General features: G+C 41.9%; 2 protein-coding genes across 4 annotated transcripts; both read left to right on the top strand.

The window, feature by feature from the left end:
• Positions 1 to 2,894: 2,894 nt before the first annotated feature.
• LOC122864691 (mucin-5AC-like) lies at positions 2,895 to 7,466 on the top strand. Its single transcript, XM_044172300.1, has 2 exons — positions 2,895 to 3,002; positions 3,066 to 7,466. The coding sequence occupies exon 2, from the start codon at positions 3,809 to 3,811 to the stop codon at positions 6,437 to 6,439; it is 2,631 nt and encodes an 876-aa protein (XP_044028235.1). The 5' UTR covers positions 2,895 to 3,002; positions 3,066 to 3,808; the 3' UTR covers positions 6,440 to 7,466.
• Positions 7,467 to 9,764: 2,298 nt separating this feature from the next.
• LOC122864692 (uncharacterized membrane protein DDB_G0293934-like) lies at positions 9,765 to 13,474 on the top strand. 3 transcript variants are annotated; one of them, XM_044172304.1, is made up of 4 exons: positions 9,765 to 10,030; positions 12,531 to 12,603; positions 12,698 to 12,715; positions 12,803 to 13,474. In XM_044172304.1, the coding sequence occupies exons 2-4, from the start codon at positions 12,564 to 12,566 to the stop codon at positions 13,339 to 13,341; spliced, it is 597 nt and encodes a 198-aa protein (XP_044028239.1). In that variant the 5' UTR covers positions 9,765 to 10,030; positions 12,531 to 12,563; the 3' UTR covers positions 13,342 to 13,474. The 3 variants fall into 3 exon arrangements, with proteins under 3 accessions (XP_044028239.1, XP_044028237.1, XP_044028238.1); XM_044172303.1 differs by having other exon boundaries at positions 9,768 to 10,030; positions 12,755 to 13,474; XM_044172302.1 differs by having other exon boundaries at positions 9,767 to 10,030; positions 12,698 to 13,474.
• The last annotated feature ends 12,950 nt before the right edge of the window (positions 13,475 to 26,424 follow it).

Here is a 26,424-nt window from a genome sequence, read left to right as displayed (position 1 = left end):
CAGGTATGTGTCTTGTCGATCACTTAGTTACTCAGGCAGTACAGCTAAAAGGGTTCACTGGGAAAAAGTATTGTAAAATGTAACTTTTTTCCAAGAAATTTATAACTGTTAAAACATTTTAATAATTCATTCTTAATATTAATTAAAGAAATGATGTACACTGATGGCTGTAAATACAACTATGCTCCTAAAAAACACGAGTTTAACGAATAACATAAATAATTATGTTCACTAAAGGCTGTAAATATAAGTTTGAACTTATATAACCTGAGTTTAATGAATAAATGTCTTAGAGAGTAATGTTACTAATTTTCAGTGAGAACTGGAGCTAATTTTTTCATTTACCTAAGAGACTGTTGACAACATGATGATGAAGAGGTATGTCATCCTTCTTCTGGTTGTTGGTAAGTTAAAATAATTGACTGAAGAAAATCATCCATGAAAAGTAGGACAAAACAAATCTAAATGTGACTCTGATGTATCTTTCTCAATGCAAAACAGCCTCTTGCATTAAACAGTCAACTACCACAGCTGCTCCAAGTACAACAGCTGACCCAACAACAACCAAAGCTGCCGAAACAACAACAACAACTGTTCCAACAACACTCACAGCTTCTGTAACAACAACCACAGTGGCCCCAACAACGACAGCGGCCCCAACAACAATAACCACAGCTGCAGCAACCAAAACCACAGTGGCCCAAACAACAACCACAGCTGCTCAAAAAACAACCACGGCTGCACAAACAACAACCACAGTTGCAGCAACAACCACAGCCATCCCAGCAACATCAACCACAGGTGCTCCAACAACAACCACAGTGACCCCAATTACAACCACAGATGTCCCAACAACAAAAACCACAGCTGACCCAACAACAACCACAACTGTCCCAACAACAACCACATCTACACCAACGACAACCATAGAATCTGCAACAAAAACTACACTGGCCCCAAAATCAACCACAACTGCTCCAACAACAACCACAGCTGCATCGACATTAACCACAGTGGCAGCGACAACAACCACAGCTGCAGCGAGCACAGCTGCAGCAACAACAACCACAGGTGCCCCAACAACAACTACAGCCACAGCGACATCAACCACAGCTGCTGCAACATCAACCACAGCTGCCCCAACAACAACAACCACAAGTGAAGCAACAACAACCACATTGGCCCTAAAAACCACAGCTGCAGCATCAACAACACACACAGTTGCAGGAACAACAATCACAACTACAGCAACAAGAACCACAGCAGTCCTGACCACAACCACAGCTGCAACAACAACAACTACAGCCGCAGTTACAACAACCTCAGCTGCTGCAGCAACAACCACAGTGGCCCCGACAATAACCACCGTTGCCCCAACAAAAACAACCACAGCTGCCACAACAACAATAACATCTACTGCAGCAACAACCACAGCCATACCAACAACATCAACCACACTGGCCCCAACAACAACCACAGTTGTCCCAGCAAAAACATCAACAGCTGCCCCAGCAACCACAACCACAGCTGCCCCAGCAACAACCAAAACTGCCCCACCAACAACCACAGCTTCTGCAAAAACAACCACACTGGCCCCACAAACCACAGCTGCCCCAACAACAACAACCACAGCTGCAGCAATAACAACCACAACTGCCCCAACATCAACCATAGCAGTCCCAACAACAACCACAGCTGCAGCAAGAACAACCACAGTAGTCCCAGCAACATCAACCACAGCTGTTCTACCAACAACCAGAAATGCCCCAACAACAACAGCTGCATCAACCACAACCACAGCTGCCCCAACAAGAACTGCAGGCACAGCGACCACAATGACAGCTGCTGCAACAATATCCACAGTGGCCCCAACAACAACCACAGCTTCCACAACAACATCCACAGCTGTCCCAGCAACATTAACCACAGCTGCCCCAACAGCAGCAAGCACAGCTGCAGGAACAACAACCACAACTGCCCCAACAACAACCATTGCAGTCCCAACAGCAACCACAGGTGCTGCAACAACAACCACAGCTGCTCCAACAACATCCACAGCTGCACTGACAACAACCACTGGTGACCGAACAACACCTACAGCGGCCCCAACAAAAACCACAGCCGCTCAAAAAAACACAGCTGTTCGAACATTAACAAGAGCTGCTGCAACATCAACCACAGTGTCCCCAAAAACAACCACAGATGCAGCAACAACAACCACAGGTCCCCGAACAACAACTACAACTGCAGCGACAACAACCACAGCTGCTGCAACAACACCCACAGCTAGCCAAACAAAAACAACTACAACCACAGGAACAACAACCACAGCTGCCCCAACAACAGCAAGAGCTGCAAGATTAACAACCACAGCTGCAGCAACAGCAACCACAACTGCCCCAACATCAACCATAGCAGTCCCAACAAGTACCACAGTTGCTGCAACAACAACCACAGCTGCACCAACAACTACCACAGTTGTCCCACCAACATTAACCATAGCTGTTCGAACAACAACCACATATGCCCCCACAAAAACCACAGCTGCAGCAACAACAACCATAGCTGCCCCAACAACAATTACAGCCGCATTGACAACAACCACATCTGCTGCAAAAACAACCACAGTGGCCCAAACAACAACCACAGCTGCTCAAAAAACAACCACGGCTGCACAAACAACAACCACAGTTGCAGCAACAACCACAGCCATCCCAGCAACAACAACCACAGGTGCTCCAACAACAACCACAGTGACCCCAATTACAACCACAGATGTCCCAACAACAAAAACCACAGCTGACCCAACAACAACCACAACTGTCCCAACAACAACCACATCTACACCAACGACAACCATAGAATCTGCAACAAAACTACACTGGCCCCAAAATCAACCACAACTGCTCCAACAACAACCACAGCTGCATCGACATTAACCACAGTGGCAGCGACAACAACCACAGCTGCAGCGAGCACAGCTGCAGCAACAACAACCACAGGTGCCCCAACAACAACTACAGCCACAGCGACATCAACCACAGCTGCTGCAACATCAGCCACAGCTGCCCCAACAACAACAACCACAAGTGAAGCAACAACAACCACATTGGCCCTAAAAACCACAGCTGCAGCATCAACAACACACACAGTTGCAGGAACAACAATCACAACTACAGCAACAAGAACCACAGTAGTCCCGACAACAACCACAGCTGCAACAACAACAACTACAGCCGCAGTTACAACAACCTCAGCTGCTGCAACAACAACCACAGTGGCCCCAACAATAACCACCGCTGCTCAAAAAACAACCACAGCTGCTCAAACAACAGCCACAGTTGCAGCAACAACCACAGCCATCCCAGCAATATCAACCACAGTTGCCCCAACAAAAACAACCACAGCTGCCACAACAACAATAACATCTACTGCAGCAACAACCACAGCCATACCAACAACATCAACCACACTGGCCCCAACAACAACCACAGTTGTCCCAGCAAAAACATCAACAGCTGCCCCAGCAACCACAACCACAGCTTCCCCAGCAACAACCAAAACTGCCCCACCAACAACCACAGCTTCTGCAAAAACAACCACACTGGCCCCACAAACCACAGCTGCCCCAACAACAACAACCACAGCTGCAGCAATAACAAACACAGCTGCAGCAAGAACAACCACAGTAGTCCCAGCAACATCAACCACAGCTGTTCTACCAACAACCAGAAATGCCCCAACAACAACAGCTGCATCAACCACAACCACAGCTGCCCCAACAAGAACTGCAGGCACAGCGACCACAATGACAGCTGCTGCAACAATATCCACAGTGGCCCCAACAACAACCACAGCTTCCACAACAACATCCACAACTGCCCCAACATCAACCATAGCAGTCCCAACAAGTACCACAGTTGCTGCAACAACAACCACAGGTGCTCCAACAACAACCACAGTGACCCCAATTACAACCACAGATGTCCCAACAACAAAAACCACAGCTGACCCAACAACAACCACAACTGTCCCAACAACAACCACATCTACACCAACGACAACCATAGAATCTGCAACAAAAACTACACTGGCCCCAAAATCAACCACAACTGCTCCAACAACAACCACAGCTGCATCGACATTAACCACAGTGGCAGCGACAACAACCACAGCTGCAGCGAGCACAGCTGCAGCAACAACAACCACAGCTGCCCCAACAACAACAACCACAAGTGAAGCAACAACAACCACATTGGCCCTAAAAACCACAGCTGCAGCATCAACAACACACACAGTTGCAGGAACAACAATCACAACCACAGCAACAAGAACCATAGCAGTCCCGACAACAACCACAGCTGCAACAACAACTACAGCCGCAGTTACAACAACCTCAGCTGCTGCAACAACAACCACAGTGGCCCCAACAATAACCACCGCTGCTCAAAAAACAACCACAGCTGCTCAAACAACAGCCACAGTTGCAGCAACAACCACAGCCATACCAACAACATCAACCACACTGGCCCCAACAACAACCACAGTTGTCCCAGCAAAAACATCAACAGCTGCCCCAGCAACCACAACCACAGCTGCCCCAGCAACAACCAAAACTGCCCCACCAACAACCACAGCTTCTGCAAAAACAACCACACTGGCCCCACAAACCACAGCTGCCCCAACAACAACAACCACAGCTGCAGCAATAACAAACACAGCTGCAGCAAGAACAACCACAGTAGTCCCAGCAACATCAACCACAGCTGTTCTACCAACAACCAGAAATGCCCCAACAACAACAGCTGCATCAACCACAACCACAGCTGCCCCAACAAGAACTGCAGGCACAGCGACCACAATGACAGCTGCTGCAACAATATCCACAGTGGCCCCAACAACAACCACAGCTTCCACAACAACATCCACAGCTGTCCCAGCAACATTAACCACAGCTGCCCCAACAGCAGCAAGCACAGCTGCAGGAACAACAACCACAACTGCCCCAACAACAACCATTGCAGTCCCAACAGCAACCACAGGTGCTGCAACAACAACCACAGCTGCTCCAACAACATCCACAGCTGCACTGACAACAACCACTGGTGACCGAACAACACCTACAGCGGCCCCAACAAAAACCACAGCCGCCCAAATAAACACAGCTGTTCGAACATTAACAAGAGCTGCTGCAACATCAACCACAGTGTCCCCAAAAACAACCACAGATGCAGCAACAACAACCACAGGTCCCCGAACAACAACTACAACTGCAGCAACAACAACCAGAGCTGCTGCAACAACACCCACAGCTAGCCAAACAAAAACAACTACAACCACAGGAACAACAACCACAGCTGCCCCAACAACAGCAAGAGCTGCAAGATTAACAACCACAGCTGCAGCAACAGCAACCACAACTGCCCCAACATCAACCATAGCAGTCCCAACAAGTACCACAGTTGCTGCAACAACAACCACAGCTGCACCAACAACTACCACAGTTGTCCCACCAACATTAACCATAGCTGTTCGAATAACAACCACATATGCCCCCACAAAAACCACAGCTGCAGCAACAACAACCATAGCTGCCCCAACAACAATTACAGCCGCATTGACAACAACCACGTCTGCTGCAAGAACAACCACAGTGGCCCAAACAACAACCACAGCTGCTCAAAAAACAACCACGGCTGCTCAAATAACAACCACAGCTGCAAGAATAACTACCACAGCTGTCCCAGCAACATCAACCACAACTGCCCCAACAACAACCACTGCTGCAGCAACAACAACCACGGGTGCCCCCACAACAACTACAGCCGCAGCTACAACAACCACAGCTGCGACAACAACAATCTTAGCTGCAGTGGCAACAACTACAGCTGAAGCAACAACAATCAGAGCTGCTCCAACAACAACAACAGCTGCCCCAACAACATCCACAGCTGTCCCAACAACAACCACCACATCTGCTGCAAGAACAACCACAGTGGCCCAAACAACAACCACAGCTGCTCAAAAAACAACCACAACTGCAAGAACAACAACCACAGCTGTCCCAGCAACATCAACCACAGCTGCTCCAACAACAACCACAACTGCCCCAACAACAACAGCTGCCCCAACAACATCCACAGCTGTTCCAACAACAACCACTACAACAGCAGCAACAACAACCAGAGCTGCTCCAACAACAACCACAGTTGTCCTAACAACAACCACAGCTGCTACATTAATAACCACAGGTATCCCAACAACAACCAAACCTGCTCTACCAACAACCCCAGATGTCCCAACAACAACCACAGCTGATGCAGTAACAACCACAGTGGCCCCAGGAACAACAGCAGCGGCACCAGCAGCAGCAGCAGCAGCAGCAGCGTGTAGTGTCCTTTTAGTCATAGCAGTTGTTACAGCACTTCTTTGGAATTAAGAACTCAACAGAAAGAAAGTGACTAAATACCAGCAACATTTGACACTTTATGCACCATATATTTTATTTAAAGAGACTATTTAAACTAGACCTAATTTATTATGACTTTATTTATCATATCTCTACTTTTGGTTGGACTGTTAGTTTGAACTTGCTTTAACTGTGAGTAACATTATGGGTTTTCATACTCAGTACTGATTGTACATTTAGTAAAACAGACTTTCTGTGATACACTAACGAATTACACTGAATAACAACTCTATTCCTCAAATTAATGACTAGCTAACATACAGGTAGTCCTCTCTGCTCTTAACATCCACACAGAATCAGTTATTAGCCATGTGGTGGCCACAACATGAACAGCTGTTATTAGTAATGTAATCAAAGAGATTCAACTATTGTGAGGCCATAGTTTGGTGGTTTGGTAATCAACTGCATTCCTGCTTTTCGGTCCACTGGATGAAAACACCACGCAATGTCCTGCAGTTATTGTGCATGTTAATATAAATCTATTAAAAGTATTAAAGCATCAAATGCAAAGACCCCGTGTATACTTATGTTTTTATTTATTCTGTAGCATCGCACTGGTATTTTATTTGACTGCTAGTGTCAGGTCAGGCCATGTTGACTTGGCATCTATTGAATAACATACACCCCTACAATGCTCCAGAAAGTATAGCGCAATAAACAACAAATACTATCTGAAAGAAAAAACTGTTTCCAGTGCTATAGCGCACAGCTGTGGGATGTATGTCTAAGAGAACCACAAACTTTACAAGTTGTAAAGGTAGATATGCACCCGTACCATAAAAACAAAACTTTCTGACCAATAAATAATTTAAAGGAGTTTTGATAGTTCATGAGTAAATACAAATTCCAAATTTTATTATAATATAAAATATATGACATATATACAGTATATATTTTCATTGTAGCTATGCTTACAATTATTCAAAATATCAAAATATTATACCAAAAACACCCACTGCATGTTCTAGAACATGTGAGTGACATCAAGATAGAAATATGGCTGATGGTATGTCACTCGTTTTCTAGTGGCGTATGCCAATTCTGAGTTGGTTGGTTTTTGGTATACACCACTGCTGTTTTATAGCCTTATCGCACTTAATAATGTTTTGTCACTAATTTTTTTATTATTTTTTACTTTCTCTGTTTGTTTGTACTTATTTATATCCTTCTGCTACTGCAACACCAGTTTTTCCCCTTTGGGGATCAATAAAGGCTTAACTTATCTTATGTTATTTGCTAAATCTTGGTAGTATGTCACTTTGACTAGTAGTATGTCAGAAGTTTACAAAGCAGCAAGTCCTTGTAGCTCTGTAGACACTAACTTTTTGTTTGTTTGTTGCATATTAAGTGTGTTTAGTATTATTCTGTTTTCCGACCCACGAGGAATACAATTTCGGAGAAAAGTTGGAGTGTATACAAGGGATGGCCTCCTTACATTGCAACTGAACAGATTTTTGTAAACAATAGATGGTGTAATCCCAGTCACATTGTTGTAAAGGAGAAGATCTGCTGTCAGGACATTGAGCTTTCAGCAGTGGGTGATGTGGACAAGGGCAGTGAATTCAACCAGTTCTGCAACAGGTTTGACACGGCGGCCAAGGTCTGCCCTGCCCCAGCCAGTACAGCTTCAACCGGTCATCCCCCCCCCCATTAGCATTGGTTTTACTTCAAAGTTAAGATAGTTTAACTAAAAAACATTTAGTGAAGACTAAACTATGTGTTTGTACCTTTTGTACCATTTGTACCAGAAGTTATACAATGATGTCAAACTGTCTAAGTTGTCCCTATACACTACATAGCCAAAAGTATGTGGACACATTCATATGGGATAGTTGAACACACAAAACCATGGGTATTAATCTGCTGCTTTAACAGCCTCCGCTCTTCTGGTTTCACTTTCCACCAGATGTTGAACTGCTGCAGGAATTTGCTACCATTCAGACATGAGCATTAGTGAAATCCTTCACTGATGTTGGTGATAAGGTCTGGCTCACAGTCGGCATTCCAATTCATCCCAGACGTGTTGGATGGGACTGAGATCAGGTCTCTGTGCAGGCCAGTCAAGTTCTTCACACCAAACTGGAAAAACCATTTCGTTATAAATCTAGCTTTGTGCAGGGGCGTTTATATAATATTAAATTATTAAATATTACTGTATACTGGAGCATTACATTACTACACTAAAGTATGTGGACATTCTTCGCTTTGCACTTAACAAGAAAAATGCAAACGTGATATTAGGTGTGAAAAAACTAAATATAGATGCATATACCTGAAAATAAATCTCTTTGAAACTTTGGTTTGGACTCTGGCAAAATCTCCAAAACTGTAGTAAATGTTGTTAATCAAGGTTTTTTTTTTACAAGTTTCCCAGGGATTTATGTTTCAGAAAAACAGATTCTTAGCTCTCTGACTGGAATATAAAAATACGTGGGAGGCACAATCTGTTGCAAGACTGGAATGGTCTCCATTGTGACCAGCTACAAACCCTGAACCGGATAAACTGGTATAGATAATGGAAGGATGGATGGTTGTTCTGTAAACAGTCTCCTATTCAGTCTCCAATTGTTCTGGTAGGTGTTACCAGGACACTCTGATATGTCCTCTGAATATGAAAATAACAACATTATAACAATCAACTGTCAGCTTACTATTTTGTTTATTAGCAATTCTCATAAGATTAAGAAAACGTGTTAACTATCAGTGTATGCATGTATGCAACATGTAGGTTTTTCAAGCCTCCAGGACCCCACAGAGACCATTCTGTTTATTAACTATTTTATGTATGTATAGGCTACATGTACAGTTGTACAGTACATATTGTATCTATGTATATGCTTGTATGTATACTGTATGTGTATAACTCTAACGTTTTCTTTTCTCCCCCCCACACACACACACAAATTAAGCATATTTTAAGCATTCTTTTAAAATAAAAGGATTAATTACAACTACTTTGCAAGTTGTATTAGAATAAATAATTTATTACAGCTTTTATATGCAATTTGTATTGTAATTTATTACTCAGAACATTGAAAGGAAATGGACCCTGTGCTAAGGTTGTTTTTTTTTTTGTCAAACTACTATTTCCAAGGTAAAAAATTAACCCTGAACTTCAAAAATGTGATTGATTGATGCTCTGATGCTTTTGAACGTGATAAAGAGATTATACCGATGTAAGATTTTTGATGTGGTCACTGACTATTCTGACTCTTGCCAGAAACTTTCAGACAGTTTTCCCGCCAAGTGAACAAACAGGTTTTTTGGGAGGGAAGTCGTAACTATCATCCCCTTTCTACTTCACCATTTTTACAATGACTTCTGTCTGTTCGTGAGTCAGTCATCAGTGGAACAAAAGCAGAGAAAGAGCCAGTAATTTAAAGGTTCTTGCTCATCCATGACGAGAGTTACCATTACTCTGTACTTAAACATATTTCTCTTTCCTTTGCCCTCAGTCTGACGTCATCTCATGTAAATGCTCATAAAAAGAGGAGCTGAAATCAGAGGACATCACAACTTCACTCACAGCAGTTGACGACATTCAAGAGAGAATATAAACCTGTAAGTACTATATTACTCCAATATGAAGCATTGCAATTTGTTTGTTTTTTTAAGAGTTTTTTTTTTTGCAATGAGTATTGCAAGAATTTAGAAATAATTTTTTAAATTATGTGGTAACTTGTGCTATTTTATTTTGAAAACTTGACTTTGTTTATGGGCATTTAAAGCTGGATTTCTCAACATTTTATTGCACCTTTACCCTTTTATCCCAATAGAGTTTTCAATTGGCAATATATGTCAGGACAGATTTGTTGTGAGCAGTTTCATGTAGGAACTATTTTCTTTCTACCGATAGTTCCCACATGAAACTGCTCACAACAGATTATCTTGAGTAACCGGGTGAGGATTTCTGGAAAGAGACGTTGCTGTTGAGTTTTTCAAATGTATTTTTTTTGGTGTTTTGAGCACCACACAGCGCCATATAGTCCCATTGTATTTAAAAAATGCAGATATCTCAATATCCCAATATCTCCAAAACTCGGCAACTCACACCAAAACAATGTAGATGGATAAACAGCTCCACAGGTGAGAGGAGAAATATGTATTTTTGATTTTGGGGTGAACTGTCCCTTTAAATAATTTTCCTACAATTTGATGTGAAGCACTGTGAGCTGCATTGAATGAAAAGTGCTATACAAATACAGTTTGCCATAACACTATTATTATTTAAACATATTACTTTTTAATCACAAATGTATCAAAAAATGTAAATACATCTGAGAAATCTGTCGGGACAGTAAGATAACCTTGTAGGATGGAGACTCCTTGGTTGAGAAACTTAACTATTTCTTTTACATTTTAAATTAAAATACCTACCATATTTATAATATTGTTAAATGTAAGCCTGGAAGTTGTTTCAACACAAATCGTCATAAAAGAACAGGTGTTCACACTTAATGAAAAGAAGATGTTATCACTTAAGTTTATCTTGACAACAATTTATTATCACTTCGTATTCAGAGCTATCAAAGTATTGCAAAGTTGTCTGAAAGCTCGGAGCTGCCAAGTCTCACGCGTTGACCCTCTTCACACGCTCTCACGACACACGTCCATTTTTCTCACTTAGTGAAAAACTAATCTGTAACGGCACGAAAAGACGACAGCGGCGCAGCGAGTTATTCAGACCATCAGGGGGAAATCAAGAAATATCCACAAATCTATTGAATTGTAATTTACTCCCATGCATGCTGCTCAGAGTAACCTCAGGCAGCAGCGCACCGTCTCCCGCTCCTCTGGCGCCTGCGCACACAGGCAGGCGGTTGCTATGGCTACGGGGACGCTCTGTCTGTCCTCTGAAACGTCAAGATTTCCAATCATATGTTTTTAGGTCAATCATGAATATAATTGTATCTCAGTGCTGAAATCTAGTAGCTAATATAACATTATTTTGCATTTTTGGTTACCATTAAACAGGGTTGCCAACACTTCTCAAATCTATCTCACAACAAATAAGAGGAAGCCTCATAGCCACTTGTTCATGAAAATATAATTACAGGCTGTATGTTAAATAGGCTTTCGCTGCACACAGGACAAAGTCCAAAGCACACAGTTTGTGTGACTTTAGTTGACAAAGGCTTGCACACACCTTTCGATTAATTAGGCTCACCGATAACGTGATGCAAGAACTGCCACTAAAAAAAGTGCCTTGGTATTTATCCTAGCTCTTATTTATCAGACAGTACCATAATAGCTTAATTTAGCTACCAAGGTGTCAGAAGATGAATTGCCTTTGTAGTCTTATCAGTAAGTACAGATAGATAGATAGATAGATAGATAGATAGATAGATAGATAGATAGATAGATAGATAGATAGATAGATAGATAGATAGATAGATAGATAGATAGATAGATAGATTATTAGCCACATGACCAACACAGATAAAATTATCCTGCAGGTCTTTGAACAATGTGTTTTTCTGTTAAATTTACTTTTCATGCAATGTTGACAGTCCCGAGAGTCCCAATGCCCCCTTCTCTCCCGTCCTCCTGACTCCACATTTCACAACAAAATTAGGCCTACGCGATAAATTCACTAGAATGCAGGAAAACCCTCTCTGAAATTGACAATTTTCTGGGGGAAGATCCATAGATACTGTCAGGTTTGGGCCCCTGATTGAGGCTATGATGTCTGGAGGTTGGCAAGTATGCTGATCAACCCTACTTATTCATCATTGACCATGATTATCGACTTGATTAATAGTCAGCCAAAGAAGACAAATTATAGTAGTCAATATTCAATCATTCCTCACCTTTTATCTAGCAGGGCAGAAGCAGGAGCGGTTGGAGGTCTTTTATTTGTTGTGTTTCTTTTAATTACTGCTTCAGCAGCTTTAAAATGTTATTTTATTTGCAGTTCATTGAAAGACATAGGCGCCGAAAATATGACCAAACAATTTAAGTTAAGAGTTTTACAGTCAGCTTATACTTCTCTGTTTAAAATGCAAATAACCATTTTCAGCTTTTCATTTACTTGATGAAAATTGCCACTTTTATTTTTCAGAGAGCAGAAAAGAGAAACTACAACTGCATCACCATGATTACAAAGATTTGTGTCATCCTTCTTCTGTTTGTTGGTAAGAGAAACTTTCATTCCAAATAAAGTTGTTAAATGAGTTTAAAATGTAGGATTAAATGCGAAACTGATCCAACATTTTCTACTCAAAACAGCCTCTGGCAACTCACAGACCACCACGACCACGGCCTCACCAACAACCACGACCACGGCCGCACCAACAACCACGACCACGTCCGCACCAACAACCACGACCACGTCCGCACCAACAACCACGACCACGGCCGCACCAACAACCACGACCACGACCACGGCCGCACCAACAACCACGACCACGGCCTCACCAACAACCACGACCACGTCCGCACCAACAACCACGACCACGGCCTCACCAACAACCCACGACCACGGCCGCACCAACAACCACGACCACGGCCTCACCAACAACCACGACCACGGCCTCACCAACAACCACGACCACGGCCTCACCAACAACCACGACCACGGCCTCACCAACAACCACGACCACGGCCGCACCAACAACCACGACCACGGCCTCACCAACAACCACGACCACGGCCGCACCAACAACCACGACCACGGCCTCACCAACAACCACGACCACGGCCGCACCAACAACCACGACCACGACCACGGCCGCACCAACAACCACGACCACGGCCTCACCAACAACCACGACCACGGCCGCACCAACAACCACGACCACGACCACGGCCTCACCACCAACCACGACCACGGCCGCACCAACAACCACGGCCGCACCAACAACCACAGCTAGAGCAACAACCATAGCTAGAGCAACAGTAACTCCAACAACAAAAACAACGTCTGCAGCAGGTGGTCTCCCCTCCTCCGCCCTCATGAACAAAATGAGTCTCATTTCAGTCGTTGTGGCTGTGATGACACATGTACTTCGCTCATATTGTTGAAGGTGTTAAGTGCAGTTCTTATCCCGTAAATGAAGTGATTTTATTTGTATCAAGATTTTAGATGCCTTAAATTAGTTAATATGCTAGTTTATTTTCGTGTTTGTGTGTGGATGTAGCGTGGTGTGTGTTTGTACTGTTAATCTCTAAAATGCCATCACTCGTGTCCCTCCTGGAAGTGTCTGTAATTAATCCAAACATCGGTAGCCTACTGGAAGGATTCTGTAATGTTCTGGTTTAGATGCCGGTGAGTGAATCTGTCTAATATAGACTTGATGCCAACTTTCTGTCTCTAATTGCATACCTTTTCAAGAAAAGATGGTTTACAATAAAGGTTTTGCAAAGTTATTCTTTAAACTTTTCAATAATTACTTTAATTGTAATTGTGTCTTATTTACTCTAGAATATTTCATATTATCAAGAAATACCACGATTTCTAAGGTCTTTAAAAAACGAACGGTAAAAACGAACTTAGAATATATAATAAATATTTATTAAAAGATTTTATATTAAAAAACTCATCTAATCTGCTTCATCCGGACTGTGTGGGTGTGGTTTGATCAGATTTCATTGACTTCCCATAACACAAGCAAACAACCAACCAACAACAACTTAAACATCAAAGTTAATATTTCAGTGGAGATTTTTTTGGCAAATTACTGTTTCAAGGTCAATGTCCAGGTTGAAGCTTTTTCCACTGCTTTCAACCACATCACACAGTCTTCATCAATGGACAGATTTTTCTCAATTGACGTAGAGATGGATCTGCTGACATGCAAGCTCAGCATTTATGATTTTATCCACAGCACCTTCAAAGCTTTGAAACTATTGCTGCCAGCCATTGTGGTCACACGTGGGATAATGGTAAGTAATCAAACGTAGTACTAACAGCACAAGAACAGAGGAGAGTTAAAAATTCTGTAAAATGACTAAGTAATGTCTGTCTAAAGTTTGCGAACATTAGCTAACATTACCCACCATAAGCTACTGGTCCTATCAGACAAAGTGAGACTGTAGCATCAAAACCCTCGAGTGTGTTGAACTGAGCAAGAGTGAATTCAACTTTTCACTTGTAAGAAGACAAGGAATTCATTTCTTCTTCCAAGAGTGACGCAGTCTCACTTTAAGCATCAGTTCCTGACCTTGGAAAAACAAAACAAGACTGTGTGCAGTTGAAAGGTCTAGAAAAAGCCAGTAGACCCTGATTTGAGAGGAGAGGAACCAGAGTGAGAAGGGACAAGACACAAAGAAAAAACATCCATGAGGATACAAAGACAATCAAACGCCTGACAATCAAATTAATGCATCAAAGGTTCATATATTAATTAATAATTATAATACATTCATAGAGCTCTTTTCAGAGACACTTTACATAAGTTAAAAAGACACATTCTTGCCAATGGTTTCATATTCCACTGATGCACAGGTGGCAGCTTTTCAAATGTTTTATGGGGAAGGAAATGTATTCAACAAGTTTGTTAGACCTCAGAAATACACGCAATACATTTTGCTGAGTAACACTGAATGTAAACAGAACTTTGCTAACAAAAAAACTCCAAAGGGCAGCTTTACAGATCCATCCATCCATTTTTTACTGCTTATCCGCATCTGGGTCGCAGCGACAGAAGACTAAGTAAGGTAACGCAGATGTCCTTCTCCCCAGCTACATCCTTCAGCTCCTGCTGGGTTTTCCCGATGTGTTTGGTCAGATAATACCTCCAGCTAGTTGTGGGTCCACTCCAGGGTCTCTTCCCAGTTGTACGTGGCTGGAAAGTCCAGGAGGAGTCCTGATCAGATGCTGAACCACCTCAACTGGCTCTTTTTAACATGACGGAGCATTTGATTTACTCCAAGTTCCTCACAGCGTCACTAAGGGTGAGCCCAGACATATGCAACAAAAAGATCAAAACAAACAGTCCTACTGTGGACAATCAGGCCTGAACTGTATTGAAAGCTCTACAGTATCTGACTGTGAAGAGCAGCAACATTCAATGCTGGAGGAATGATGTCATACATGACTCTAACAGAAACCCATACTAATGTAGGGCAGGGCAACAGCAAGTCTAATGACTTCTCATGAGGTAAAGAAATGCAAGAGATCAACATTTAAAATGGAAACAAGGAGAAAATAAAATCAATTAAACTTTAATAAAATAAAACCTTTTATTCAAGGCAGTTTATTGTTTGGAAAGAAGCAAACACAGGTGGAGTTGACAACCATCCTAAACTAATGAAAGATACTTCTCCTGTCTGCTATTTCTTCAAATTAAGAAGCTCAGATCCTGATGGTTTCCATATTTCCGCTTGGTTTGAGAAAAAAGACAAAAAGCCTTTGATTCAAAAAAGCTGAACAGTCCAACATTCAACCTGAAACTCAAAAGACAAGAGAAGTATCTACAGTGGTGTGAAAAAGTGTTTGCCCCCTTCTTGATTCAGATCATCAAAAAAAATTAAATATTAGTCAAAGATAACACAAGTAAACACAAAATGCAGTTTTTAAATCTTAACTGTGGTTTATCACACCTGAGTTCAATTTCTCTAGCCTCACCCAGGCCTGATTACTGCCACACCTGTTCTCAATCAAGAAATCACTTAAATAGGACCTGCCTGACAAAGTGAAGTAGACCAAAAGATCTTCAAAAGCTAGACATCATGCTGAGATCCAAAGAAATTCAGGAACAAATGAGATATTAAGTAATTGAGATCTATCAGTCTGGAAAAGGTTATAAAGCCATTTCTAAAGCTTTGGGACTCCAGCGAACCACAATGAGAGTTTTTATCCACAAATGGCGAAAACATTGAACAGTGGTGAACCTTCCCAGGAGTGGCCGGCCAACCAAAATTACCCCAAGAGTGCAGCAACGACTCATCCAAGAGGTCACAAAAGACCCCACAACAACATCCAAAGAACTGCAGACCTCACTTGCCTCAGTTAAGGTCAGTGTTCATAACCTGCAACCGGCCTGCATGGCAGAGTTCCAAGACGAAAACCACTGCTGAGCAAAACCAACATTAAGGCTCATCTCATTTTTGCCAGAAAACATCTTGATGATCCCTAAGACTTTTGGGAAAATACTCTGTGGACTGACGAGACAAAAGCTGAACTTTTTGGAAGGTGTGTTTCCCATTACATTTGGCGTAAAAGAAACACCGCATTTCAGAAAAAGAACATCAAACCAACAGTAAAATATGGTGGTGGTAGTGTGATGGTCTGGGGCTGTTTTGCTGCTTCAGGACCTGGAAGACTTGCTGTGATAAATGGAACCATGAAATTCTGCTGTCTAAGAAAAACTCCTGAAGGAGAATGTCCGGCCATCTGTTCGTGACCTCAAGCTGAAGTGAACTTGGGTTCTGCAGCAGGACAACGATCTAAAACACACCAGCAAGTCCACCTCTGAATGGCTGAAGAAGAACAAAATGAAGACTTTGGAGTGGCCTAGTCGAAGTCCTGACCTGAATCCTATTGAGATGCTGTGGCATGACCTTAAAAAGGCAGTTCATGCTCGAAAACCCTCCAATGTGGCTGAATTACAACAATTCTGCATAGATGAGTGGGCCAAAATTCCTCCACAGCGCTGTAAAAGACTCATTGCAAGTTATCGCAAACGCTTGATTGCAGTTGTTGCTGCTAAGGGTGGCCCAACCAGTTATTAGGTTTAGAGGGCAATCACTTTTTCACACAGGGCCATGTAGGTTTGGATTTTGTTTTCCATTAATAATAACAACCTTCATTTAAAAACTGCATTTTGTGTTGACTTGTGTTATCTTTGACTAATATTTAAATTTGTTTGATGATCTGAAACATTTAAGTGTGACAAACATGCAAATAAAAAAGAAATCAGGAAGGGGGCAAACACTTTTTCACACCACTGTAATTGTATCCATTTCTCCACAGTTTAACCTCTTTCTTAAAAGCTAATAATGATGGAGATTGGAAGCCACTTGATCAAACAGTTTCGATAAAAGTCAGCACGTTTTTCATTTCCTTGTAGCTGTTTTGTTTCTCTTTGTGGTTGTTTGATTGACTTTCCAATGAGAAATAATCACAGGTGCTTCAAACAGTGGCTCTGGATCTGGGGCCCTGGGCCTGTGCCAAGTAGGCCGTTCAGTAATAGATCTGTGTTTGCACCTGATTTACTCTGCTTATTTATAACGTCTATTAGCCAATAAATCTGTCACTGTGGCTTTCAATGTCTTTTATTTATTTGGAAGCTCTATTTCCTGCAGTTTGTGAGTGATTCCTCTGATAAAAGGAATAGTCTAAAAACACTGCCATTGCCATTTCACACAGGAGGGTGAACACAAAATAAGAAGCCCTGCAGCAAAACACTATTTCATTCTGGGCATGTGCCAAGTTTAAGTGTGTTGATCTGTTCCTAATAAAAGAGTGTACATGCTCATTTAATCTTTCCAGACAAACAGAGGTCTAAAGAGGTTTGCTTTTAAGTTTAATTCACTTTTATTTGAATTTTATAAAATTTTTTATTGATACAAAAAGAGCAAATAGAAAAGCCTCTGGCATCGATCCCAGCCCTTATCAGATTATCAACATAAGAGGACACGGTGCAGCTGTGGCGAGGGGTTCAGGGTGTCTGGGAGAGTGGAAAGTTGTCAGTGAATACACAGAGCCGAAAGGAAGTACAGGTGTTTTGGTGTATGTGTTGCCATAGAATATACAGAGTCAGCAGGTAGTCCAACAGGCCTGAGAGTATGGAGTGTTCCCAGAAAATACTCAGATCCGGCAGGTACTTCAAAGGGTCTGGGAGTCTGACCCTTCCCAGTAAATACACAGGGCTGCCATGTAGTTCAGGAGGTGGTTTGGCAGAGTGAAGCGTTGCCAGAGAATACACAGAGCCAGTTTGTTGTTCAGACTTACCGGGCAGGTAAAGGTTCGTTGTGGAGTTTTAGTCAGCAAAGACAGAAGAAGAAGACTGCAAGCATGGATGTAAACAATTCTGGATTTAAAATACTAAATAAATCGGCTTATAAGGAAGGAAATGCACTCGACACAGTTGTGTAACACTGAATGTACACAAAACCTTTGGTTTGTTTACAAGAAAACTCCACGGGGCACCTTTAAGCCAGGCTGGGAGAGTTCAGGATGCCTGATATTGTGGAGCATTCCTATGGAAGTTTTTATTGACTTTAATATTTGTAACCCACAGAAGACAAGCCACAAATGTGTACCATGATACACAAATATCTCACTAGCCACAAATATGTATCTTTTTTATCTGTGATGTGTAAAGTTATATCCACGTACAGCATTTTAGGTGAAAATAAAAATGTTTTTACAGAGTAAGTTATACATATTTGCAAATCGCTCTGTATTTTTGTGGATGTGACTTTCCACATCACAAATAAAAAAATACATATTTGTGGGTAGTGAGATATTTGTGTATCATGGTACACATTTGTGGATTGTCTTCTGTGGGTTACAAATAATAAAGTCCAATAAAAACTTCCATACATTTCCAGCAAACACACAGAGCCAGCAGGCAGTTCAGATGACCTGGGAGAGTGCAGTATTACCAGTGAATACATTGTTATAGAGGGTATCTTGGGGGCTTAGTAGGGTGAAGCATTCCCAACTCAAAGTGTGTTCCCAGCAAATAAACACAACCGGCAGGTAGGTTGTGGGTCCATGGAGTGTGGTGTGTTCCCAGCAAATATACAGAGCCATCAGGTACATCAGGAGGCTGCGAGTGTCAGGATTTTTCAGGAAATGCACACAGCCAGGGAGTATTCAGGGGCCTGGTAATGTGGCCGTTTTCAGAAAATACACAGAGCCGCTAGGGAACTCAGGGAGCATTCCCAGGATTTACACACAGCTGGTCTTGCTCTGCCTGTTTTGAAATATTCAAATATTACTGATTGCAACTTAATTAAGAGGCACGGACAAGGTACATGTCTTAGCAACATGTCTACCTGGATTCAGTGTTCAGTTCCCCAGGGTGTGGCAGGGTGTGGCCCAGTAAAACATCAGTCTGGATTTGTTGCCAGATGAACAGCTACAGTTATGGTCCACTGATGGTTTTTGTTCAGCTGTCACACAAATATGTGCCAACTCAACATGAGATTTTACACTTCATCCTATGCCACACTTCACGGGTAAACATTGTACTTGTTTTAAACCATGACTTTTACTGAATGGCTGTCATTGCTTTGCAGTCGTTACGGTTACAAGAAGCTCATGAAATTAATGCATTTTTTAAAAAATGTTGTAACATTTTTAAATATTGAATCTGGTTCAGGTTGTACTATTAATCAAGTGTTTCTGATTCTATCTTGTTCTGCTTATAATTCATTTATTTTGCTTGCCTTTTTTTATACAATTCTATGTGTGTAGCACGGAGGGGTTACAACAATGCTTCTCTGTAAAAATCAAATGGAACCTATCACTACTTTTATTTGGTAAAGGTTTACATAAGGAGTATTTTTTCTATCACTGGAGACAAAAAGAAAATTGTGTAATCTTGTCTGTTTAATAGTCATTTTAACCATACAAAATACAATTAAATGAAATTAGTTACTCTTCCGACCAGGTTCAAACACACTGGGTATAGATAATGGATGGATGGAGGTTCCGAATTTCAGATAGAATATAAGAAAAATACTTTTTGTTAGAATGTGAGTGTGTTTTGTTCAGCTTTATAAAATATTTGTTCCAGTAGTCATCAGCGTTTCGGGTCTTTCAACAATCATACACCCTCACCCAGGGTTGATCAGGCCCTGGCTTGTGTCCAAGTGACCTGTATAATCCGCAGATCCCACCTCTTGATCCATAGCCATCTGGATGCCTTCTCTGCAGCCTCTGTGGTGTTTTTGATGACTTTCTTACTGTGCAGTCCTGTGATGCCAAGGAGCTTGAGGGCCCTGTAGAACGACTGGCCAGCAAAGCCTCAGGGTTTCTGGCCACATGTTGCTCCTTAGTGCCAAACCTTTACCTTTCGGCTGCGATGTTGATGACGATTGATGACATGAGCTGGAGTCGTTGGTCAACATCACCTTTGGCTGTGGCTTCAAGGATCCCCTCCACATCCTCATCGAACTGGAGCCACTCTCTCTACTTGCTGGCCACTTGACCCGACGGAGTTCTGACTTTGTGCTTGGGGGTGGAGCCTGTGGCACTTGGAGGTTCTGGGCATTGTGGGGTGACTCTGGGCCTGGCTCCTCCTGCATCTCACCAGGTTTTGCTCCTGTGCTTTGCACCACTTGATGGATCTTCAAGGGTTTTTGAAGAACTTGCCACATACACAAACTGTACCCGTGGTTTATATTCTGTTAGCTTCGGTCATTACCTGTGTGTCAGGCCACATGGGGTAGTCATCCTGTCCCCCCTCGGCACTCCTGGGGGTAGTTCTCTTTAGAGTAGCTTCTTTGTGGGTGCTCCCTTACAGGAACTACAGTTTGGGATGCTAACATCATCATCACAGACTTATGATGCGTGTTTTACTTTCACTGAAGCTAGCTAGTGTTTAGCACTATGGACATAAGGAAATTCATTTCATGCAGTTACTGTCCACAAGGGGTTACCATCAGACTGAGCCATCAACAGACAATGCAATGTAGTGGACATTTATGGTTGTGGTAAATCATTTCAACCATTTGCGCTCATGCTGTGGTTTAATCTAAATGTTATTTTCTATGAGGGAACGTGCCACACCTAAAAAGAAAAAGAAAACCCTCTGACCAGGCCATGAACAAAGAACAGCTCATGAAGTCAAGTAATATACTGTACAGTGAAATTAAAAAGGTCCAGTGTGCAGGAATTAGTGGCACTTAGCGGTGAAGTTGCAGATTGCAACCAACCGAAAACCCTTCGCTTCACCCTCCCCTTCCAATTGTGTAGGAGACCATATTTGTTTTTGCTGTTTAACTTTCTCCCCAAAATGCCTTTTCTGTGGGATGCCAAAACAACTCACTCTTCATACCGCTTTAGATCCACTGTGATCCACCGTGCAGTGCAGAGACACCGCCTCGGTCTGGCCAAACTCAAAATGCAGTAACATTACACTACCAAAAAAAGAAAGGCTGATCTATGACCATGTAAAAAGGAAAACCCTGTGCCACCTTGCTGATAATTGTCTGGCGCTGGTGGGTTGTCACATGCAAATCACTGCTGCTTCTCTTGGTCACCTAATCTCCATTAGTTTTTCCTTCTCTAATGAAAAAACTCCAAACCAAAACAAGTTGTGGCATGGCACATAGGCTTCCATATTTTAGAGGGAAGCTGTGTTCCAAGAATGTGACTTTGGGTGGAGTCCTGTTTCTAGCAGTCTTGGTGACCTTGTTGTGCTCAGCTGCCCTGCTGCTTGTTACAAACATAAAAGGAACAACAGGGTGTGTGGTTCAACTGAGACGTCAGAAAACCAGGGAGGGTCATCAGGTTTAACACACTTGAATGCAGCAACTGATGTGAAAATGGTTCTTAAACTTTTTGAAGCTACTTTGTCTAAACTGTAGTCCTCTGTGCTTTGTTTTCGGGGGTTAACAGCCTCCATTTAGCTTTAACAGAGGCAGAGAGGCGGAGGCATTTAGTGATGTGTCGATCGCGAACGAGTTGGCTCCTTTAAGTGAACAATGGCAGCCAGCCAATATTATTTTGACAGGGGTGATGTATGAGCCCCTCTCCAGGGTATTTCATCCACCTGCACACACTATATTTCATGTTATTTTTATACTCTGCTGAATTTCAACTGAAATTGAAATGAAACTCAAACTAATTTATGTGTTAACAATGATATTTTTATTTTTAAACACTGGATAGTGATGTGTTGCTTGTCACAAGTAATCCTTTTGAGTTAGATTGGAGCCCAAGAAGATTAACAACTGCTGCAGCAGCAAAAGTTGATGTGAAACTAGATAAATAAACACTACGGCCTTTGCTAATTGTCCATTTTCAGACTTTTTGTCTTGTTGACAGTGAAGTGTTTCTTTATTTGACCAGAAAATGAACAATAAACAGAAAATGATCAAGGATGATAGAAAAACAAACCAGGGATTTACGTTGAGTCTTTGTCATCCTCTGTGGTTTTGTGTTGATAACAGGAGCTGTCAACCGTAATATTCAGCTTACAGGCTTTTCTAAATGTTTAAGAAAATAATATATCAGCAGGGGCGATGACACTGAAACACTTCAGGTGTGACGAATTCTGGAGCTACCCACCCAACTCTTTGGCTGCAGGTGAGGTTTAGTTTACATCTCACACATTCTTCACATCCCTGGACTTGTTCTCTTTATATGGGTAAGATGAGAATATTGGCGATTTGACTTGAGTCTGGATTTTCTGGTTCTTCTCTGATTGACAGTTAGCTGGCTCATGTGAGGTTTTATGGTGAAGCCCAAACATGAAGTCATTTTCTGATACAAATGACTCGCTTTCTTAGATTTATAATGAAAGAGTGCTGATATAATTATGATTTTAGAAGAAAACATGCAGGTTTTTGTAAAATCACTATGATCTGTTGGTGTAATTATCACAATTTCATTTTCATAATGGAGAGTTACCTATTCTTATATATGATAAAATATACAACAAGATAAAAGTTCACTTTCACAATTTTAAACCAGCTTCAAAGAACCAAAAAATCCAGAAATTGTCGATGTTCTAATCTGGAAAACTCGGTTATCCACGTATGAAGAACAGGGCCCTAAAGTCTGCTGATCTCTGATCTGTCTGAGCCACAAAATACAACCTGATGAGTCAGGAGGAGTCACATGACTGATCAGTTGTAGTTGGATGTTACGTACATCAGAGGGCAGCATTACCCAGAGTTCCCTGCATGTTTGAACTCTGCTGCAGCAGCTTCACTTTCGACATAAATCCACATGGAGTCTTGGGTTTGAATATTTCACTCATTGTAAACATCATATAGTTTCAGTGAAGAACTGAACAAGCTGATACACAACACTGTATATTGTCTAAACATTAGAGCGAAGACAAGACTGCGATGTATTTTGGACATAAATAACTTGTAAAGCAGCTTCAGAATATATGAGTCATACTGAGAAGTAGCTGTGTGTAGACTGACTGTTATCATGACCACATGCAGAGAAGTGATTCATTCACTTCAAAGCCTTTTTCAGACTGCTGTGTGTGTTTTACACTTCCATGCTTCATTATTCTTTGAAGAACAAGATGGAACAAAGAAATAATTTATAGCTGATGGAATGGAAATCTCCAAAATGTCACCTCTTCAGAACTGAAGAAAACCCCCCAAAGCAAACGAAACATAACGAGGTGTTGTAAGAGACTCGCGGTTGTTTTGGAAATGACAGAATGGGCTTCAGATGATTTTCAGAGCTGCTGAGGAGCACTTCAATCAAAATGGCACTCTGAGAGCTTCTTCATTCCTTCATTTGATGAACTGTGATCCAATCAGATGTCAGTCAGGGAAAGAGGAACTTTGATTGGCTAGGAGGGACAGAGACTGTATAAGTTTACGTTGGAAAAAAATAACATACTGTATACTCATAAATGTGAGGATGCAGACTAAATCTGCTTGATTTTTGAGTTTGCTGTTGCTGGACACTGTTGTCCCACAATGCAGTGCAAATATGAAATGAGAGACCTACTCACAGCTGGGAAAAAAGTTTTTCTGGCTGCACCTCCCTCATCACTGTTAAGTACCTGATTAGCATATGATTGGCTTGACCATGGTGTTAATACACTGTGGTAAACGTTTGGTAAATTGAATCTCAGACCACCATTTCTGTTTAAAGAGGGGTTTTCTTTTTTCCACAAAAATGGCTTCTTTGACTCCAACTCCAACTCTCTCTGGAGAGAAGAGTTGGTTTGAAAGAGAAAGAAAACAATAGGCCTGATTACTGATTACTGGGCCATCATGGAAACAAAAGAAGGTCAGTTTCAGGTGAAACTAGGCAGGGTAAACAGCAGAGACTCAGGAAGACTTCTCCCTGAGGGCGGGGCTTAAGCAACAGAGTAGCTTAAATTTCTGAGTTCCCAGACCATTTTCACAATTGAGAATGACTTCCGGATGGGAGCCGAAACGTCTTGATTCTGAAATCAGTGTCCAGATGACTACGACTGAAACCTTTTCTACGATGGAACACTCCTGGACGAATGAGGGACTACACCGTACTGACTCTACTGTCATTGCATAGCCGAGTCTACAGCCCATAATCTGTAACTCTGCAGGCTAATAACAGGAATGACAGGCACAATATCCCCTTTACAGCTCGATTATGTTTGACCACAAGTAAACATATATCAAGAGGGTCTTGGGGCTCAATGCATTCCTAACCAGTTCATACAACATGTCATATGTTATGTATACGTATGTTTCAACATTTTTGCATGATATAATGTTTTAAATGGAAAGTGCTTTAGTTTAGTATTATGCAATGTTTATTCTCTGTACCCCTGTCTGAATTTTAACATTTGATGCCATAATTATTTTGTGGATTTGCCTGCCCAGGGACTGCTGACATTTTGCTGTTAAGCTAACCCTGGGTCAGTCAATGACTATTCAATGTCCCTGTTAAATAAACAAATAAAACAAAATAAAAAACATGCAACCAGTTAACTAGGTCAATGCTTAGTTACTTACTTCCATGACGTAAAGGCTTCCACTAGTACACAGCTACCCTCCGAGAAGAAGGAAAGAAACTGGAACATTGCAAATGCGTCGGGGATTTTCTTTTTAACAGGGAAACACAGTAAAAGCTTATCAGTAACGAATTGCTCATTTGAAAACTTAACTAAATAACGGGTCTAAGGTTCCACACTGACCAGTAACGTGTTGTTTCATTTCATCTACTGCATATCATATTTACATATATTTTGCATATTTACTTGGCTCTGTTTATGTACAGTATATGCTTTGGCAACATGTGTTTTGACTGAAAAGCAGCCAACATGGCCGCTCTTCCAGAAGCTTTTAGAAGATTAAGAACAAAATGGAAAATCCCCTCACTGTTTGTACATTAAAGGCTGTTCAGTGTCAGACTGCAGGGCTGCACCGCCTCCTCCATCAGCTGCTGCTTTATTCATACAACCAGCAACAAACAGCTGAGACATCTCTGCCTCTAAAACATGTTAACACTCGTAATTGTTTATACTTCTTTTCACCTGAACCTGAAACCTGTTGACGGTGACACTGACCTCGTCATCCATCCTACACTCCACTTTGACCTCTGTGAAAATAGAGCTCTGTTTGTCTCTTAATTCCTAGAGAGCTGATTTCCACTTCTCACTCTTACCTTGATCTTTTTTTTCATCTTTTGTGCCCTTTGACAAAACCTTCATCTTCACCGCCGTCATTTATTCTTATCTCTCTCTTCTTTTTTCGGCTTCTTTTTTTATTTTTGTGTGAAAATCAGCTAAACCTGCAGCTTTTTAAGTGTTTTTCTTTTGGAAGTACGAGGTCTTCATCTCGCCGCCTTCTCCTTCGTTTGCTATGCCCTTCCGGTTGCCGTGCCAACAGCTGCAGGCCTGTTTTCTTTTGAGGTCTTCGGTCTTTGCATCTGTCGCTGTCGAGTTAAGAGAAAGGCGGAAATCATCAAACCGGCCTCTTTGATGTTTCCTGTCGCCAAAGAGAGAAGAGTTCTGGTTTTAAGAAAGATGTGGGCAGAGCAGGGAGGTGGGAAGCAGTTAAGATCAGAATGTATTCAAATCAATGAGGACGTTTGATTTTGTGGCATGGAAAAGGCAGAAATACTGTACAGGCACATAAACTCTGACACACACACACACACACACACACAGTTTCTTCCTTCCAAGGTTATTTCTAATGCGTCGTGCTGTTGGCTGCAGTGGCGGGAACAACGCAGACCAACATGTCTGACAGCGCAGAAACAAATGCCGGCAGCAGTGAAGCGTTCAAACACACTGTGAACCAATGAGGACTCAGATCTGATCTCACTCTCTCTCTCCGTTATCTCTTCGGGTTACTCAGCTTCACCTGCCACC

Source organism: Siniperca chuatsi, linkage group LG17, assembly GCF_020085105.1.
Source record: "Siniperca chuatsi isolate FFG_IHB_CAS linkage group LG17, ASM2008510v1, whole genome shotgun sequence".
Taxonomy (NCBI): Eukaryota; Metazoa; Chordata; class Actinopteri; order Centrarchiformes; family Sinipercidae; genus Siniperca; species Siniperca chuatsi.
The sequence above is the reverse complement of the archived record's forward strand: the minus strand, read 5'-3'. Positions and strand labels throughout refer to the sequence as shown.

Excerpts from the sequence above, each read along its gene's own strand:
- LOC122864691 (XM_044172300.1), top strand. The coding sequence starts at position 3,809 with ATGACAGCTGCTGCAACAATATCCACAGTGGCCCCAACAACAACCACA.
- LOC122864692 (XM_044172302.1), top strand. The coding sequence starts at position 12,564 with ATGATTACAAAGATTTGTGTCATCCTTCTTCTGTTTGTTG. Across the intron at positions 12,604-12,697 it reads CATCCTTCTTCTGTTTGTTG|CCTCTGGCAACTCACAGACC; the intron begins GTAAGAGAAACT and ends TACTCAAAACAG.